Source organism: Pristis pectinata, chromosome 12 (assembly GCF_009764475.1).
Source record: "Pristis pectinata isolate sPriPec2 chromosome 12, sPriPec2.1.pri, whole genome shotgun sequence".
In the NCBI taxonomy this organism is placed as follows: domain Eukaryota; kingdom Metazoa; phylum Chordata; class Chondrichthyes; order Rhinopristiformes; family Pristidae; genus Pristis; species Pristis pectinata.
In genome coordinates, this window is record NC_067416.1 from 26,575,791 (window position 1) to 26,594,828 (window position 19,038).

The 19,038-nt window shown below is 42.5% G+C and overlaps 1 protein-coding gene and 1 long non-coding RNA gene across 5 annotated transcripts in view; one reads left to right on the top strand and one right to left on the bottom strand.

The window, feature by feature from the left end:
* Nucleotides 1-18,701, bottom strand: part of bnip3 (BCL2 interacting protein 3) — a 36,932-nt gene extending 18,231 nt beyond the window's left edge. The window contains exons 1-2 of one of the 4 annotated variants that reach the window (XM_052027793.1): nucleotides 18,391-18,675; nucleotides 2,312-2,397 (exon numbers count right to left, since the gene is read on the bottom strand). Coding sequence is in view for 2 of the 4 variants with exons in the window: in XM_052027791.1 (XP_051883751.1) it covers nucleotides 18,391-18,430 (40 nt within the window). In the remaining 2 variants the exon portion in view is untranslated. Of the gene's footprint in view, nucleotides 1-2,311; nucleotides 2,398-10,933; nucleotides 10,998-18,300 lie in introns of those variants that run through there. The other 3 variants (XM_052027791.1, XM_052027792.1, XM_052027794.1) reach the window with 3 other exon arrangements.
* On the top strand, nucleotides 11,352-18,262 carry LOC127576973 (uncharacterized). The gene is made up of 3 exons (XR_007957302.1): nucleotides 11,352-11,491; nucleotides 11,656-11,755; nucleotides 17,868-18,262. It is a non-coding gene; the product is annotated as an uncharacterized LOC127576973 (long non-coding RNA).
* Nucleotides 18,702-19,038: the final 337 nt, after the last annotated feature.

Consider the following 19,038-nt stretch of genomic DNA (forward strand, 5'->3'; position numbering starts at 1 on the left):
AGAAATTAGCAGATTCTTGGATTTTGATAATAAAATGTTGTATTTTGGAGCCCTGATAGGTAATGGTACTCTTTCAAAGTATAAAATGGAAGTTAGAAAATTTTGAAGAGCAAATTCAAACTGTAGGAAACTCAACTTCACATTAGGTTGAATATACTATTCCTCTAGGTCATGTAGGTACCTTGTTAATGGCTGGGTTAGTTTTGCTTAATGTCACATTCTCACTTTTGAACCAAAACTTGAGGGCTCAAGATTTATACAGTAATCCCTTAATTTATGAATTTACACTGTAACACTAATGACTTCTTTGGGATTTGTGTCTTGAATTTACAAATCTATTTTCTTGCTGAAACAAATAGCACACCACTCTCACTGCCAGGGAGTACCTTGTACTATGATGCCCATTGTGCATTTTGCTCAGCATTTTATGATTTACAAAATTTCACTTTATTCATTTGCCACAAATGTACATCTTTTGTAGATTGATTAATGGTTGGACCAAACCTGTTATTCCTTTGCAGAAATTAAGAAATACTTCATTACAAGAAGTTCCAGTTTATGGCTAAAGCGTTAAGGCTATTCACTCAAATGTTAAGTATTTCACGTTGTCTACTATTTGAATGGTAAACAGTTGTCCTGGAATTCTGATCAATGATCTTCCTTCAACAATCAAAAAAAAAATCATTCATCCTTTTGTTGCTACTTCTATCCTACATCAATTCTAACTCAACAATAAACTTCCTTCCCGAGCTACAAGTAATAAGCTGACCTAGCCGTTACATGCACACTTAAATGAAATGGATCTTCCAATGGCAACATGGTCCCGAGTGGCAGTGAAGGATCTTCTGATTGCAAACCCACAGAAATGCAGCGAATACAGTTGTCACTCCATCACTAAATCTCATGAGATGCATAACATCACAGTGTTGTTGGCAAATCACCAATAAGTTTAGGGCCTCAGTATTTGCACGGCAATCATAACTTCCAAAAGTATGTATGGTGAAATGTTGGTGGGCCACTGGCTCCCAATCCCACAATGTATCAAACATCGTTACCATCCTTGTGTTTAAACCCCTTCAAGGCCTTATGCCTCCTCATCTCTATACTTCAGCCTTTCACCTCTTTCCCTTGACTCTCTGTTCCTCCTATATCAACCTCCAGTGTCTACTCTCCCCCACCATTTTCTCATATCACCAATGGAAGCCATGTTTTTAACAGCCTTGCCCTATATTCTGGAATTCCTTCCCTATCTTAGCCAGATTTCCCCTACCTCCTCTCTTTCACAGCCCTGGTTTAAACCCACCCCTTTGAGCAAACTTTTCTTTGCCCATTTTTTTTGTTTGATTGTCCATTTTACTAATTACTTCTCCATGAGGCAAATAGGCTGCACATTCATTTTTAAAGGCGCTATAATAAATACAAGATGTCACTTTCTTTTAAACTGTTGCTTTCATATGTTAAAAAAAGGAACAAATCAGAGTGAGGGTTAGTGTCCAAAAATGTTTAGATCTCAACCTTGGCAAACTACCTGCTCCCATTCTAGAAAAGAAGTTCAAAGATCTGCAACCCTTTGAGTGAAGGGGATCCTGAATAGCCAGATACTTTATTGCAAGACTAACATCCAGCTGTAAACTACCCAGCCAAAGGAAACAGCTACTTAGCATCTACCCATGTTTCAAGGAGAACATTATTCTAAACTGCAATAAGCATAGGCTTATTCCAATCAATCTTTTCTCGTGGTTTACCCCCTCACTTCAAATATCAAACAATTGAACTTCTGTTCCACTGCCCCCCAAAAAAGTGGTTTTCTTTGGGTACAGAGACCAAAACTTTGTATTATCCTTTGTATATCTTAACATATCTTTACATTTGCAGCAAGACAGCCCTGTACTTCTAAAGCACCCCACTTGCAACATATGGTTTGCCTAACTGCATGTTGTATCCATATGTTGGCTTTGTGTTTCGTATACAAGGTAACCCCAAAATCTCTCTACATTCACATTAAAAATCTGTTAAATTTGTCAAACATGAAATTTCTTTCATAAAACTACATGGTCTAAGTCCATCATTGCCTTGCTGATAATAATGGATTACAGCATTTTCTTGAATTGATGCTAAGCTAACTATCACATTTATTTCCATTTACACATCTTTCTTGTTGTATTATATTTGCTACTTCCCAATCCATTGAGATTGTTCCAGAACCTGGAAAGTTTTGGAAAAACAAAATCAATGCATCCATTTATTGCAGCCACCTGCTATTTGAACCCTAAAGTGTAGATTACCAGATCCAGGCAATTTGGGTACTTACTTCTCTTAATTTCTCCAGTCCTTTTTTAAAACAAATATTTTAGGTTCCCCACTCTTATACTGCAATTTCAGGTACTTTGTCTTCCACTGTGATAACAGATAGAAAATAATTAATATCTTCAGCAAATTATTTGTCAATTAGAATTTCTCTCATCTGCCTTGAAGGGACATTTATTTTCTTATTCTTTACATTTCTGTGGAAGTTTTCACAAGCTACTTCTACATTTCTTGCCAGTTTACTCTTGTGCTTTATCCTTTATCATAATTTTTAGTCATCCTTTGCTTGTTTCTATAACTTTCACTTTACCAAAATTATTCCAGGATTGATGGACTTCAGTTGTGTGGATAAACTGGAGAGGTTGGGGATTCTCTGAGGAACACGGAGATTGCATGACAATCTGATTGAGGTATTTAAAATCATGACAGCAAAAGACAGTAGACAAAGAAAAATCAATTCCACTGGAGGAGTAGATAAGAACTTGGAAGCACAGAATGAAGGTGAATGGCAAAAGTGACATGAAGGTTTTTCTTAAGGAAACATAGTAAGTGATTATATTCTGGGAGGTACTACTGGAGGTTAATCAGTGGAGGCAGGTTCAATTACTAGGTTCAGAAGGGAATTGGATAAGTAACTGAATGGAAATAATTTTCAGCATTATTGGGAGAGGGCAGGACAGTGAGACTAGCTGGATTTATCAGCTGCAATTATTTCATCCAAAACAATGCAATGTATACATTAGAATATTAATGGTCTACTTTTGGGTGTCAACAATCATAAGAAGACAAGTTAAAATTTGGACATTAGGGATGATTCTCCTGCTGCTATTCTAAAGTTGACTGTGAGATTCCTCATGTCACTGGAGAGAAAAGGAAGTGAAAGAAAGTGTTTATTGTCACTTCTGAAAGAGGCACCCCTGGCAACGCTACACAAATGGAGAGAGAAGGAAGTGAAAGAGGGAGTAGGGCCAAGAGCAAAGCATCTAATAGGAGGGGTCTGGGTGCGCATGTTCACAGAATACCTTTGCGTGTGGGTAGAGTACCAGTAGATATGTGGTGTTGGCTCTTGCTTCCTAAATGATACATATTTGCTGAGAATTATAAAATATTCTTTTCCCAGTGTTGCCACTGTTTTTTTCCATTATCTCTTTTACTTTAATTTTCCAATTTGGAAAAGACTGACACATTATAATAGATGCATGGATATAGGTTTCAAATTCTCATGTTTAAGCTATATACCAAAGTCTGACACCCAAGCAAATTCTCTATTATGATCACTCTTCTCTAGAAGATCACTATTGTGATATTACCAAGCAAACCAAATGCGCTACATATGACAAGATCCAAAATAATCTTTTCTCCAGTCGCCTTTGCAATGCATTAATACACAGAATTCTCACAAATGTATTTTGGGAACTCGGGCTCCAATGTACCTTTTTGCCAATTTGTTTTGACCAGTCTGCATGAAGATTGAAGTATACCACAATTATAGCATTGACAAAGTTGCAAACTCATCGTATTTTTTAAAAACTCATTGTATTATTTCCTTAACACTCTGCTTGACGACACAAATGTGATTCAGAAAGGGGATCAATTACTGTTAAATTTGCTTTACTTTTCTGTCACACTCTGGTAATTATCTTCCAAATTACAACAGTGCTTATTGGCTTTAAACTTTCTCATTAAAATTTAGAGATTTCCCCTGACCTGAAGCTCCCTCCAACTTTTGTTTTTATTTTAAGGCACTACTTAAAGTCCTAATTATTCAATTGACCAACACCACCTGAACAAATTATTTGATCATCATAACAATTGCTCTGTGGCACCATATTATGTTTACAATTCAAGAGCTATGAAGCTCTTAACAGAACAATTGATTAGATGACCAGAAAATACCAACAGTTTCCATAAAGAGCCCAAGTTCACTGGAAGCACAAGCGAACAATATCCTCCCCCAGGCCAACAGCCCCAGTATTGAGGCCATAGTAACATTCAGTCAGTTACACAGCCACATTGGTCATATGACCAACACCATATTCCCTAAACAGATACTCTATTTTGAGCTCTGTGTTAGGAAGGAATTACAAAATGAACAGAGGAAAAGACTCAAGGGTCTGCTCAAAGCCTCCTTGAAGAAATGCAACATCTGACTCCTGGAAATCTCTGGCTTATAATTAAAGTGAAGACGGAGTATTCAGGATTGGGAGCACAAAGTGACCCTGCATAATCAGCAAGAGCACACCACCTCACAAACTACCCACTTGGCCACCCCGTTGGTCACCACTTGTCTCATCCATGGAGGATGGAGGAGATTGGGGTTTCCACACTGGCCTCATTAGCCACCTCAGAACCAACAACAGTGGGGCAGAAGCAAGTCATCTCCAAGGAACAGCCCAAGAATATATATCCAAGGAATTGGATCTCCTGACAATATTCCTGAATCGTCCACATGTTTCTATCCTGATTGAAGTTTCATAGAAGAAAAGCTAGGGATTGGGTGAGCAGGATACAAAATGGATGGGCAGATTTGCTGAGCTTTGTGGTCTTTACTCATCTTTTTGTATGCAAATTCATATTTCGGTCATATCCTTTAGAAAACTAAATAGAGGCTGCTGAGGGTTGTAGATTCAGCCAACTCCATCACAGGCACAACCCTCCCCACCATCCAGGAAATCTTCAAGAGGTAGTGCCTCAAGAAGGTGGCATCTATCACTATGGACCCTCACCATCCGGGACATGCCCTCTTCTCATTACTTATATCGGGGAGGAGGTACAGAAACCTGAATGCCCACACTCATTGGCTTAGGAACAGCTTCTTTCCCTCCACCATTAGATTTCTGAACGGTTCATGAACATTACTTCATTATTACTTTTTTTGCACTATTTAGTTATTTATAGTAATTTTTATGTCTTGCACTGTACTGCTGCCACAAAACAACAAATTTCACAGTGTTAATAAACCTGATTCTGAAGAATTCTATAACGCTGATGTACTTTGGGCTGATTAGCTATACAACTTTTTTTGTGCAACAATTAAAATATTTGGAGTTGCAACATTTCTTTCTGCATAACTAGTATGCCATCTACTGTTACAGAAAGATAGTTACTAGAGAATAGCAACTGAAAGCAGGAGAGATCTCTCCAATGTTGATACAGATTTTTTTTTAAAGACTAGAACATCTTAGCAGAATGGGGCACAAGATTCTTTGAATTCCATGACTTTCAGCTATTTCATACATCAGAGGTGGAGGGCATACAAGCAATCCTTCTGCTTACGGGCAGGGCTATTGTAAAATGATACAAATGTTGAGATTACACACCACAACGTTAAACACAAATTAGCAGCCCAACATTCAGCACTGCTGAAATGGAATAAAAATTAAAGGCCAGGGAAGCCTATTCTGTTGAGGTTTAAGGAATCCATTAGGTAGCATTTTAGGTAGAGACAGATATTAAATTGAAGTGCATTCCCTGCAGGAAACCACTCTGGCAAACTAATTTTCTGTTGATCAGATGCATCAGAGTGGAAAAGTGCTTTTAACTGCAAGGCATTTTTAAATACCACAAGTCCACTTACATGTATTGCTTGCCTACCAAATCCCAGGTGAGTGATAGGGAAAATGGATGAGATTTCAGGAGAGCCTCACAGGAAAGCTGCAATTGAGGTATGATGAATAGTAAAGGGAAAGCAAATCCATGAATTTTCTCAAGACCCCAAATTAGACTCCCACAAAATAAATATTTTTCATGTCACTCTTCTTACTCACACCAATTTCCAAACCAATTAAAAAGCCATTACTGACAGTGGCATCCTAGCTGACAAATTCCCAAGACACCCACCTGCTTTAGCTGGCATGTAATATACTAGGAGACTCTTCCAGATTAATACAGGAGATGGAAGGAAAGGACCGAGTCTTCTTCAGTTAAGTAACTTACATACTATTAATCTGGTTTCTTACATATTAATTTGACCCTCATATAATTCATTGAAACAGATCATTCAGCTTTGTCAGTCTAAATTGGTGTTTATTCTACACAAAAGTATTTGTCTTAAACTCGTGTTAACAAAATCCCAATAACATTACTAGAGTGAAATAACAACATAGATGGGTTCAGACAAGATCTGACACTAAGCTACGTGAAGAAATATCAGGGCAGGCGATTGCAACCTTGGCCAAAAGAAGTGAATTTTAAAAGAAGGGAAAAAAAGACACTTGCTGGAAATCTGGAATAAAAACAAAATGCAAGAAATAAATCAGCAGAAACTGTCAGCATCTGCGATGGGGAGAAACAGAGTCAATGATCACACCAGGTCTCCACACGTACTGCCTGACCTGCTGTATGTTTTCTGAAATGTTTGAAATACATTTTAAAAACTGCCTGAGATGAAGAGGAGGGAGATAGAGGTAACATCTATATTGCTTTATTCAGATGATTAAGCTCTGATAAGCTTTCAATTTACAATATATTCTGCCTCAAAATTCTGCACAAAAAAAATATTGTCCTTTGCTTTCATGACTACATCCTTCTTATTTAATGGTAAATAATCCACTCATTTTTCACCAAGGCCTCTAAAACAAAAGAATGTTATCACTTTGTTCTTGATTGTCATAGCTGTTTGTTAGACACTCTCAATTATGTTTCCGAACAGGTATAACTGGAATGCCATCACTGACATCCAGTGAGATGACCCTGTGAATATGTGGGGCTAGAAGCAGATGAAAGTTAAAACTTACAAAATTGATGGCTGTTTTGGAAACTGGCTCCAACCCACCTAATTTCCTCATTTCACTCAATGCATTGGGCTGTAAGCCCTTCGGGCGAAGCAGAAAGTCAATATCCATATTCTAATTGCTTAATTAGAGCAACATATCAAAACACTTGACACAAGAAATTCTGCAGATGCTGGAATCTGGAGCAATACACACAAAGTGCTGGAAGAACTCAGCAGGTCAGGCAGCATCCACGGAGGGAAATAAACAGTCAATGTTTCGGGCCGAAGGACTGGAAAGGAAGAGGGCAGAAGCCAGAATAAGAAGATGGGGGGAGGGGGAGGGTAAGTGAGTTCAGGTGATTGGCAAGTCCGGGTGAGAGGGTGAGAGGGGTGGGGGAGGAGGAGAAGATGTAATAAGCTGAGAAGTGACAGGTAGAAGAGGCAAAGGGCTGAAGAAGAAGGAATCCAGTAGGAAAGGGCAGTGGACCATGGAATGAAGGACAGGGGAGGGGAGGAGAGGAGGTGGGCATCAAGGCAGGGGAAGGGACCCATAGGAATAAGGGAAGACAAAGGAGTTGGCGAGAAAAAAGGGGTGGGGTTACCGGAAGTTAGAGAAATCGATGTTAAGGCCATCAGGTTGGAGACTCCCAAGGCGGAATATGAGGTGTGGTTCCTCCAACTTGCACCTGGCCTCTATGTGGCAGTAGAGGAGGCCATGGATAGACACGTCAGTATGGGAATGGGATGTGGAATTGGAGTGGGTGGCCATCAGGAGATCCTGGCCGTTGCGGCGGATGGAGCAACGGTGCTCGACGGAGCAGTCACCCAATCTGCGTAGAGTCTCACCGATGTACAGAAGGCCGCACCGGATGCAATAAATGACACCCTCGGACTCACAGGTGAAGCGCTGCCTCGCCTGGAAGGATTGTCTGGGACCCTGAATGGTGGTGAGGGAGAAGGTGTAGCAACAGGTGTAGCACTTGGTGCAGTTGCAGGCATAAGTGCTGGGGGGATTACCGGTGGGGAGGGACGAGTGGACAAGAGAGTCGCGGAGGGGGTGAGGTGAAGATGTGCCTGGTGGCAGGATCCCATTGAAGGTGGCAGAAGTTGCGGAGAATGATGTGTTGGATACGGAGGCTCGTGGGGTGGTAGGTGAGGACAAGGGGAACCCTATCCTTGTTATGTTGGCAGGGGGTGAGGGCAGATATGCGGGAAGTGGCGGAGATATGGGTAAGGGCAGCATTGATGTGATGGAAGGGAAACCCCAGTTACCGAACAAGGAGGGCATCTCTGATGTCCTAAAATGGAAAGCCTCATCATGGGAACAGATGCAGCGGAAGCGGAGGAACTGGGAGAAGGGGATGGCGTCCTTACCAGTGACAGGGTGGGAAGGGGTGTAGTCAAGGTAACTGTGGGAGTGAGTGGGTTTGTAGAAAATGTCTATGGCTAATCTGTCTCCAAATATGGAGACAGAGAGATCCAGAAAAGGGGAGGGAGGTGTCGGAGATGGACCAAGTGAACCTGAGGGAAGGGTGGAGGTTGGAGGCAAAGTTGATGAAACTGACGAGCTCAGCACGGGTGCAGGAAGCAGCCCCAAAGCAGTCGTCAATGTAGCAGAGAAAGAGTTGGGGGGCGTTACCGGTGTAGGCTCAGAACATGGACTGTTCAACGTAGCCGACAAAGAGGCAGGCATAGCTGGGGCCCACGTGAGTGCCCATGGCTACACCTTTAGTTTGGAGAAAGTGGGAGTAGCTGAAAGAATAAAGGAGCTGAGGGAGCTGAGTGAGTACCAGTTCTGCCAGACAGAGGAGGATGGTGGTGGAGGGGAACTGGTTGGGTCTGTTATCGAGAAAGAAACGAAGAGCCTTAAGGCCTTCCTGATAGGGGATGGAAGTGTAGTTGGAAGTATACTCAATATCCATGGTGACAATGAGGCAGTCAGGGCCGGGGAACTGGAAGTTGTTGAAGTGATGGAGAGCATGCAAAGTGTCATGGACATAGGTAGGTAGTGACTGAACCAAGGGAGATAAAATGGAGTCAAGATATGAGGACACAAGTTCAGTGGGGCAGGAGCAGGCAGAAACAATGGGTCTACCAGGGCAGTTGGGTTTGTGAATCTTGGGTAGGAGGAAGAAATGGGCAGTGTGGGGTAGGGAACAATGAGGTTGGAGGCTGTTGAGGGGAGGTCTCCGGAGGCGATGAGGTCAGGATGACAATGGCCTCATGCTCCTTAATGGGGTCCAGGTTGAGGGATAAGTAAGAGGAGGTGTCCAAGAGTTGACGTCTGGCCCCAGCAACGTACAGATCAGTCTGCCAGACTACAACAGCACCACCCTTGCCTGCAGGTTTGATAGTGAGATTAGGATTGGTGCGGAGGGAGTGGAGGGCAGTGCGTTCAGAGGGGGTGAGGTTGGAATAGGTGAGGGGGGTGGTGAAATTGAGATAGTTAACGTCCCGTCGGCAGTTAGAGATAAAGAGATCCAGAGTGGGCAGAAGGCCAGGACGAGGTGTCCAAGAGGAGGAAGAGGGCTTAAGGCAGGAGAAGGGGTCATCACTGGGGTTGGGGAATCCTTGCCAAAGAAGTAGGCCCGGAGACAGAGGTGGCAGAAGAAGAGCTTGGCGTCATAGCTGGCACAGAACTCGTTGAGATGCAAGTGCAGGGGGACAAAGGTAAGGCCGCTGCCAAGGACAGAACGGTCAGCCTCAGAGAGGGGAAGGTTGGAGGGGATAGTGAAGGTGCAGCAAGGGTTGGAGCTGGGGATAGGGGAGGGTAGAGGGTTGGAGGGGTCAGACGAGAGAGAAGAGTTAGAGGGGCCAGGGAAAGTGGGATGGGAGGAAGTAGAGGAAGTAGAGGGCTCAGAGAAATGAAGGGGGGGCGGTCAAGGGATGGGGAGAGGCTTGGGAGACCAGGGAAGGGGGGGGTGTGTTAGTGAAAGCAGTGGAGCAGTAGGACCCAGCAGTGGTGTGAGAGGTCTCAGCCTGGGGGTGGCTGGGGCCGAGGTCAGAGCCGTAAGTGGCGGAAGGCATGGCCCGGGGACAGCCGGGGCCGAGGTTGAGGTCAGAGCAGTAGGTGGTGGGAGCCGTCGCCTGGGGGCGGCCAGAGCTGAGGTCAGAGCCAGTGGCAGCGGGGATCACAGCCTGGAGGCAGGCGAGTTTCCGATCCTTCCTGGACGCGAGGAAGGAGAAGAGCCGGCGGTTGAAGGCATGGATCCGGCAGAGGATGAAGTGTCGGCGGGGTCTGTGGCAGGCAGTGGAGAGTGACACCCGGAGCTGTGGCAGAGACAGAGATAGGGCCCGCAGGTATCTGCACATGGCAGCGAGGTTGGTGCGTAGAATCCAGCAGGAGAAGTGGAGGGAGAAGCAGTCAACAGAACGTAGGCATCTGAGATCCTTGTTGGGGCCAAACTGGGAGGCCTGGAAGTGGAGCTGGAAGCCATGTGGCACCAGATGACGGCGGAAGCAAGTGCCCAGGAAGGCCACGTGGCTGTGGAAGCGAGTCTGGGTGAACACATAGTCAAAGAGCTGGAGCAGTGAGAGAGGGTCTCACAGAACTCCCAAAGAGAGGAGGAAAACTTCTTTAGGGTAGGCATCCCTGGGGGAGACTTCGCAGTGGAGCAGCAAAACAGAGATGCAAGAAATTCTTCAGATGCTGGAATCTGTAGCAATACACACAAAGTGCTGGAGGAACTCAGCAGGTCAGGCAGCATCCATGGAGGGAAATAAACAGTCAACATTTCGGGCCCAGGCCCTTCATCAAAACATTTCTGGGTTTAATTCTTTTTTCTTTTAAACAGGCTTTGTGAAACATGTCAATGAAAAGAAAGCAAGTATGCATTAATAAATGGGGAGAGTCTGTGGCAGCAAAAATCGGTCTAGACGAACATGCTCATAAGTACCCATATACTTTCTTACCTATTCCTGAGAAGGAGTTTGTTTACAGGGTTTTTGGCGACAGGTTACTTTCCACAATCCAAGTGTTTCCTACAAGGTTACAGTATGTATCCTCAGTTTAAGATGACAGACACGTTGGCATGCAGAGTCTGCACAAAGATGTTTTCAATGCATGCTTGAACTTGTTTGAGTGGAGTACAAAATCATCTCAATAGCTACAGCCTCCACCCTCTTAAGCTCCTCCAATATCCCCGTAAAAGTGGCAAGACTACTTTGAAGGTTTGTACAAATTGATTGTTGCTTCACAACAATTCACATCTTTATTGTCAGCTTTGAAATGTAGCATGTGTACAACTTAGGAGAGAACTGCAGCTTTGAATGTGAACTCTCCACTGCTGCCTTCTACCCTACCCTCGACTCTCCCTCACAAGTTAAGAGTAAGAATCTGAGCTGGTTCATAGTCTAAATCAGTTCTATTATGGCGCACCCTCAGAAGGACTCAATTCCTTTGACGACTTCATGCCTGGGATATCCAACTCCTGCTGCGCACCCAAGAAAGATAACATACAATTAGTCCTGGTAAGAAATAATTTTGTTTTCATTTATTGTTGAAACCACGTCAAAGTAACTGAGTAACGTATGGCACGGAGACAGACTTAATTGCATCACCAGCTAGGCACCATTTCCACACCTCCGCAAGTCAGGAACTCCACAACTCCACCAATGCCTTCTTCCTTTTACAGACTGTATGACCTCTGGAGGACTCTCGCCACTTCTCTGGTGTTCTGTGCTCTCTATGGCAAAGAGAGAAAGAACAGACCTAGAATGGAGGAAGTTCATTTGGTAAGGGTGACAATGAGAGAAATGCGTGACAATGCTTTAGATGTGGATGAATAGGAATGGTGTACGGATGGAAAGCGATAATGTCGGGAAGTGCACAAGAGGATGGGTGCACCTGCAAGTTAAGTAAATGAGAGAAGTAATGCAATGAAGCAGAAGTGGATTCAGCACATGTAAATAGGATGTTGCACATAGAGCATCCATACCTGCTTAGATCATTAAACCACATTTTTGCATTAAATCTAGAAGTATAGTACTATTCTCCATCTTTTGACTTCCTCAAATGCCACTAACCACATTTTATTGGTCTTATTTACAGACATTTTCCTCCTGTTGCTCAGGAAAACTCTCTTCTACTCCTCACAGCAGCAGTAAAATGTTTAAGGAGATCTAACTGAAACAACTTATCCATCATCTGGATTCATTTTAACACTTTCAGTTCTCCATATGTCAAGTCCCTTTCAATGGGTCCACGTCAATCCCACTGCTGCTGTTGCCAAAACAGGAAACCCAAATGTGAAATACTGATGAGTCAGCAGAGTACAAAAGGCCATAGACACGTGCAGCACGCCTGGGTTTTCCACATGCTAGTAAATGCATCTAGACCCAGCAGGTCATGTTTAGAAACCAGGCCAGTATTCCAGAAACTCTACTGTTCTACCAATCAGCTGAATGATTTCAAACAATAACAAACCAATTAATTAAAAATATGAAAAACTGCTGCACAAAACCAAATTCTGCTTGGGATTCCTGCTATTTATAATCCTTGCATAAGATTGGTTATTCCCATAACTGAATTCATGGAAATGCAGCCTTCGTCAGCTCCTTCTTGTTTTGCTAGCACACTGTGCTTCCCAGTATGTACGCTGGTCAAACCCATGTGACAGTCACAAGGGAACCATAGTTTGATACATATTTAAGGCATACCTCCCAATTGCTGAACAGCCAGCTGATACCTTGTCTATTTTAAAGATATTTATAAACAATGTATGATGCCACATTTGTTCCTCTTCAGAATGCCTAACATGTTCACTGGATAGAAGAGCCTGTGATTATACAATGCATCTGACAATTCATTCAAGGTCAAACTGCACAATTCCAGCTCTAATCATAAACTCCCTCTGAACTAAATAAACACACTCTCCTCTCTTCTACAATGATAATTTATTTGACTGATAACATTTTCTTACATCACAATTATATTCAACTGACATTACAACTGCACTGTTTTACTGATTATGGTTCAACACTTGTTAAAACAAAATGGTGAGATTTACCATCCACTGCCAGAACACATCTGAGGAGGCAGAAGATATGTTAGCTTAAAACCATTAATATTGAAGATGAAGTTGTTAAGTTTTCCCTGTGGGTGCAATTACAAATATGGATTGAAAATCTGCCAGAAATTAGGCTGTAACAATGTAGTTTACTTTCAGCTAAAATTCCTTGCATTAACACAATCATAAAATCTTTCACGTACAAAGCAGTCAGCATAAAAACAATCATTTCCTATTATCGATGCTTCTGGGAAAACTGAGCCAGTGCAGTTTTATTAATACAGCTAAAAATGGGTTTACCATGGGAGAAAACGGAACAAAAATAACAGGTTCGTAATACTTAGTCCTACAACTGTGAATACCCTGATTTTAAAAATCATTGAAAATGACAGGAGAAATCTGCAGAACCACTTACTCAGTTTTATTGTTGTACCTGGAAAAAAAAATAATTTTCTGAGAAACTCACAATCAGTTTGGGTGCCACTTCCTTATGAAGTCAGCGCTACCAATTCAGTCTTGCTAATAGCTACCAACTTGCCTAGAGTCTTTGCTACTCTTTCCTCCAAATGGTATTCAACATGGAAGAGCACTGATTCATTGGATAATGGAAGACAGGAGATGGTAATCAGAAGGTTTTCTCATCAGTGCTTAAGCTGATGCTTTCAGAATTCATGTGTTCTGCAGTCAATATTGAGGACTTCTAAGGCCATACCTTCCTGATGATACATCACAACACCATTATCTTTGGCGATTCTGTCCTGTTTACACTGAGGAAGTCTAGGATATTGGCTTTAAGGTACAATTCCATGAATGTTACTACATCAGGAACTTGCTTAACTAGCTTGTGGGACAACTCTCCCAATTTAGACACTGGTGCATGCAAGGAGGCCGGGAATGAGTTTGCTGTATCCAAATCTGGTGTCTTAGTCAATGTCAAATGATTTGCCTGTATTTATATGCTGTGTTTTGATCTTTGACAAACATATAAAATCATAAGAGGGCTTGATAGGGTAGATGTGAGACTTTTTCTGCAGTGGGGGTCATGGTGAAGGGTCAGTCATTTAAAACTGAGGTGCAGAAAAACTTTTTCTCTCAGAGGGCAGTGAATCTCTGGAATTCTCTGCCCCGGGGGTGGTGGAGGCCAGATCATTAGATATATTTAAGATGGAGACAAATAAATACTTGAAAATTGAGGAATTGAGAGTCATGGGGAACTGGTACAGAAGAGGAGTTAATGCCAGCATTGATCATACTGAATGGGATAGGCTTGAGGGGCCTGGTGTCATTACTCCTGTTCCTATTGTGCATGTGTGATACAAGTGGAAAACTTACTTGATCATTTCAAAGAAGTTTAAAATCACTTTGTTGTGGGTCTGGAATCACCAAGCACCCAATTCCCCAAAAAAGCCTTACCAGACTACACATGATCAGAAAATGGTGGAAACACTCAGCAACTGGGGCAGCAAGTGTGTAAAGAGATGACCTTTCATCAGAACTGGAAAAAAAGTTTCAAAAATCAATCATTTTAAGTTTCAGAGCAGCGGGATGAGTGGAGATGCTAACCCTGTTTCTCTCACCACACATGCTGAGTACTTCCAGCATTTTCTATATTTATTTCAATGTTTAGTAGTTTAACATTTGAAAATAATCCTCCATTTGTCCTACTAAAGTAAATAACTTCATCCTCCTACCAAAAATAATTTGCAATTCACTTCAAACAGTGAGGGCGAGAGGGGCTGCGGTCTCCTCCACTGTGTTTAACATTGTGCTGGCTGGATCGTGCAGCTTGGAAAATAACAGCACTGGCATCAAATCCTTGTGCAAATCAATTTGCATAAGTAAGCATTCAACGCATTGTGCCAATAAACCTTAAGCACTTGTGCATAAACCTCTGCCAAATTAGCCACGTTGGCACTGGGTGTGTGGATGTACTTTTCTGACCACATTCCAGCATTCGGTAACTGCTAAAGAAAGGACATTGTATAGCCCAATCTAACACCATATAAAACTGCAGTTGTAATTTCCTCACTACTCAAAGTAAACATATTACACAATGAAGATCAGCATTTTTAATCCAGGTAGTCTAATTCAGTGCAACAGCCAGAGCTCATATGTTAGATTCAAACTATCACATTTCAGCAACTTATTTGGAATAAGTTCTCCTAAGTGAATACACACCAGTGTAATTACTATCAATTAAACACAAAAAGTAGCCCCAGCAAAATAAGGTATAACGTATTTTCCTTTGAACAACAAAATTCAAGACATCTGTTCCTTTCTAGACCTTTTAAAAATGTTCTACAAATACAGCTTAATCATTAACCTAAATGCACACAAGCCCCTCATCTAAAATAAAACAGCTGTCATAATGCTTTTCCTAACTGCACTCCTTTCATGTAGCCCATCATATTTGCTCCAGATTAAAGATTGAATTCTTTCCAGTGAATGTGACCAGACATATTGATGTGGGTTGTGTAATAGATATCCTCTCTAATCAGTATTCCAGTCCTCTGACTGCACTCCTTTAAAAACTGTGGTTACGTTAACTCCCCAACATAGGATTATTAAAAGGGCTATTTACATTTAATATGTAGACCCAGTAGACTCAATGAATATTCTGATAGTCATTTCCTTTTGTTGTGCATGTCATTAAAAAAAACTAAGGTATAAAGATTCATCTGAAAATCAAGCTGCTGTCATCAATGGAATGGGGTGGCATAGTGCTTATGTTGCTAGAAGAGTAACCTCGGAAATAGACCAAGGCTATGGGAAACACAAGGTTGAGTACCACCACAGCAGCAGAAAACTTTAAAAAAAAATCTGGGATAAAAAGCTGGTAAGCAGTTATGGCGACACCAGGACTACCAGATAGTCATTACACATCTGGTTCCACAAGGGCCCTTTTACTGAAACACATCTATCATACTTACCTGGTCTGGCCTGTAGCAATCACTCCGAATTGCTTTGAAATGACCCAACAAGTTCATGGAGCATTTAAGGATGAGCAATAAATGCTCATCTTGCCAGAGGTGACAACATGCAATGAAAAAGATAAACAAAAATGAACAATGTTCTAAACTAACTTACAGTTGGCTAAATTTAAAAAAATGCTCACCTCTATAAAGAAAATTGGCATTGATTTTCCAATGCAGAGTCCAAAAGGAGAACATATTTCAAACATATGGCCATACCTCCCTCAATTATTTTGTCACGAAAATGTGGGAATTCTCCAAGTGCTTTTTTTTTGCCCCCAGAGGTGCAGGAGACTTCTGATTCTATTCAAGATCCTAAGCTGAACTCCAAGCCAAGTTGATTTTTTTTCTATTATAACCATTACACAGTATAAACTATGAAGTACACAAAAGTCCTTATGCCTGCCAGTTTTCATCCTAACATCCATCTTTCCCAAACTGAGATTTTGTGATAAAAGCAAATTACTGTGCATGCTGAATATCTGGAATAAAAAACAAAAATGCTGTAGTACCTGTGGAGAAAGAAGCATTTAGCATTTTAGATCAACAGCTATTAATGAAGTGAAACATTGAATCCTGTTTTAACCTCGACAGATGCTGCCTTAGACGGTGAGTATTCCCAACATGTTGTTTCTATCTGAGATTATGCACGTCAAGCTCAATGAGCTCAAAGTGCTAATAAAAGATCAGTTAACAAACCACGGTTGAAGTGACATCATTCGTTTCTCCATTTGCAAACACTCTTGTGTTTAATGGAACTGTTTAATTTCTAGGCAAGATACCAGAGCAGGGTTAAGGAACAAAAGCCAAACTGGATACACTAGGATTGAAAATCATGCCAGAATCAAATTCCAAACTTAATGGAGAAAGAGCAAAAAGTAAGAAAGATATACTGCAGGATTCACATAAATGTCTTCATTTCAGCAGTCAGAGAAGAATAGCTATCCAAGTTATAACCAATAACATTTACCAACAAACGTAAACTACAGGATTGGATGTATTGCATTCGCAACAGATGATTTCATTTAGGTGCACATCAATTCCAGAGTGCTAAAAAAAACCAAGTGGTATACATCTTCCATACAAGACCCACTCAAAGGTAATTAACAAAACTGGGCTCCTGGCAATTAGCTTCACAAAACAGGACTGCAGCTACAGGGGATCATTTACAATTACTCATCACACTCTGCCTTCACCCCTCAAGAACTGGATCTACTCTTTCACCCTCTGCAAGTATTTCCTCACCACTGCGCCTCACCCTCAGATTTCTCCCTCCACACCTCACCCCATCTATCTAGCCTTAGGGGTGAGGTGTCTGGAGAGAGGAGGAGGGCATAATCCTCAACAAGTGCTCCTGGTTGGTGAGCCTCCACAATATTAAGTGAAAAGGCAAAATGTGCAACTGTATCTCATTCTCTGCTATGACTTCTGTTTACATAAAGCAGCAGTGATATCATCCATTAAAAACCCACCACTTACTTTATTAATGAGCAGCAGTACAGAGTTCATTGATACTAAACCCAAGGATCAACAATCCAGGGTTCAATAAACCACAGACTAACAGAACAGGAATCAATAAAAAAAAGACAGTAAAATGTCAATTTTTAGCACTTATCTCTGAGACCAAAGGGAATAGGTTCACATCTTACCCATCCATAAAAATCTAGGCTGACACTCCATTGCAACATGAAATACTTAATTCAGTTCATTTTCTCAGACTCCTCTTCTCTCTCAGGTAGAGATCCCATAACGTCATTTTAAAGCATACAGTTAACATCACACACAAATGAAAACAAGTCATTATCATATTGTTATTTGTGGCAGCTTAATGCACATAATTTATTTGCCACGTTTCTTGTATTACAGTGACTGCGCGCTAAATGTACTTCGTTGACTGTAATCCACTTTCAAGGCAACTAGAAGTTGTGACAGTGCAATACAAATTCAAGCCTTGCATTTTAATCTTCAAATCCAGTGGTCAAAAAATCCAAGACTCAAAAGCCTCCACCGATCAAATGAGGTATGGTCAGCCCATTCAAGGGGATCGATAAACCCAGAGAAATTAAGACAACACCGCACCGGGGCTTCAAGAGTCAGCTGGCAAATTACTGGGCTGTTCCTGAGTGAAGGGAGAGACCATGGTGAGATGAGGTGAGAGTTGCTGCATTGCTTTAGAGCAACACCTCCACCTTCCCCGGATCTATCCCCTCACCCACTCCGTCTACTTGTTCATCTCCTGGATTTGCCCCTCATGATCTCATGGACTGGATCTACTCCCCCGTCACCTGCCCAAATTTACCTCTTCTCAGTGCCCCCGGCATCTCAACGGCGACGACCGATCAACCCTAAGCGACAGCCCCGGACCGAGCCCGGCCGCGGCTGCACCTACCCTGCAGGCCCTCGTCCGGATTGCTCTGCCGTTCGCTCATGGCGCCGCTGCCGCTGCTACAGGAACGCTTGACCCCGGTGCCGCCGGACTCTTGGCTCCGCTGCTCGGACTCCGGACCTACGCCGGGCCCAAACCGCTGCCCTGCAGCACCTGCACTCACATTAACCCACTCACAACCGAAACCCGAACCAGCCCAACTACATCCAACGCTCCCGCCGATGTCAATGGATCGGGGGCGGGGCCGCTGACCTGAGCCGGGGGCGGGGCTGACGCGGGGGCGGGGCGAACTCCACCCCCGGGGTCCGTGCAGGGCTGTGGGTCCGAGGGGGCGGGGCCACTGACCACAGGCGGAGGCGGGGCCAATGCCGCAGTCGAGGGCGGAAGGAGCCAATCATAGATGAGGGGGCGGGGCCAGCAGCATCCAGAAATTGGAGGGTGAAGCTGCAGTGGGTTTCTTCTTTTGTCACTTTAGCATTTCTTTTTGCACTATTTCACATTGCACTCCGATCTTTGCAACATTTTGTTGTTTTCCCCTCATCACTATATTTATTGTTGTATTTATTATTACCATGAATACTGTTTACTCTGTGAGCTTCACGCTAGCAAGGAATTTCATTGCACCCTGTTGTATATGACAATAAACTAAGG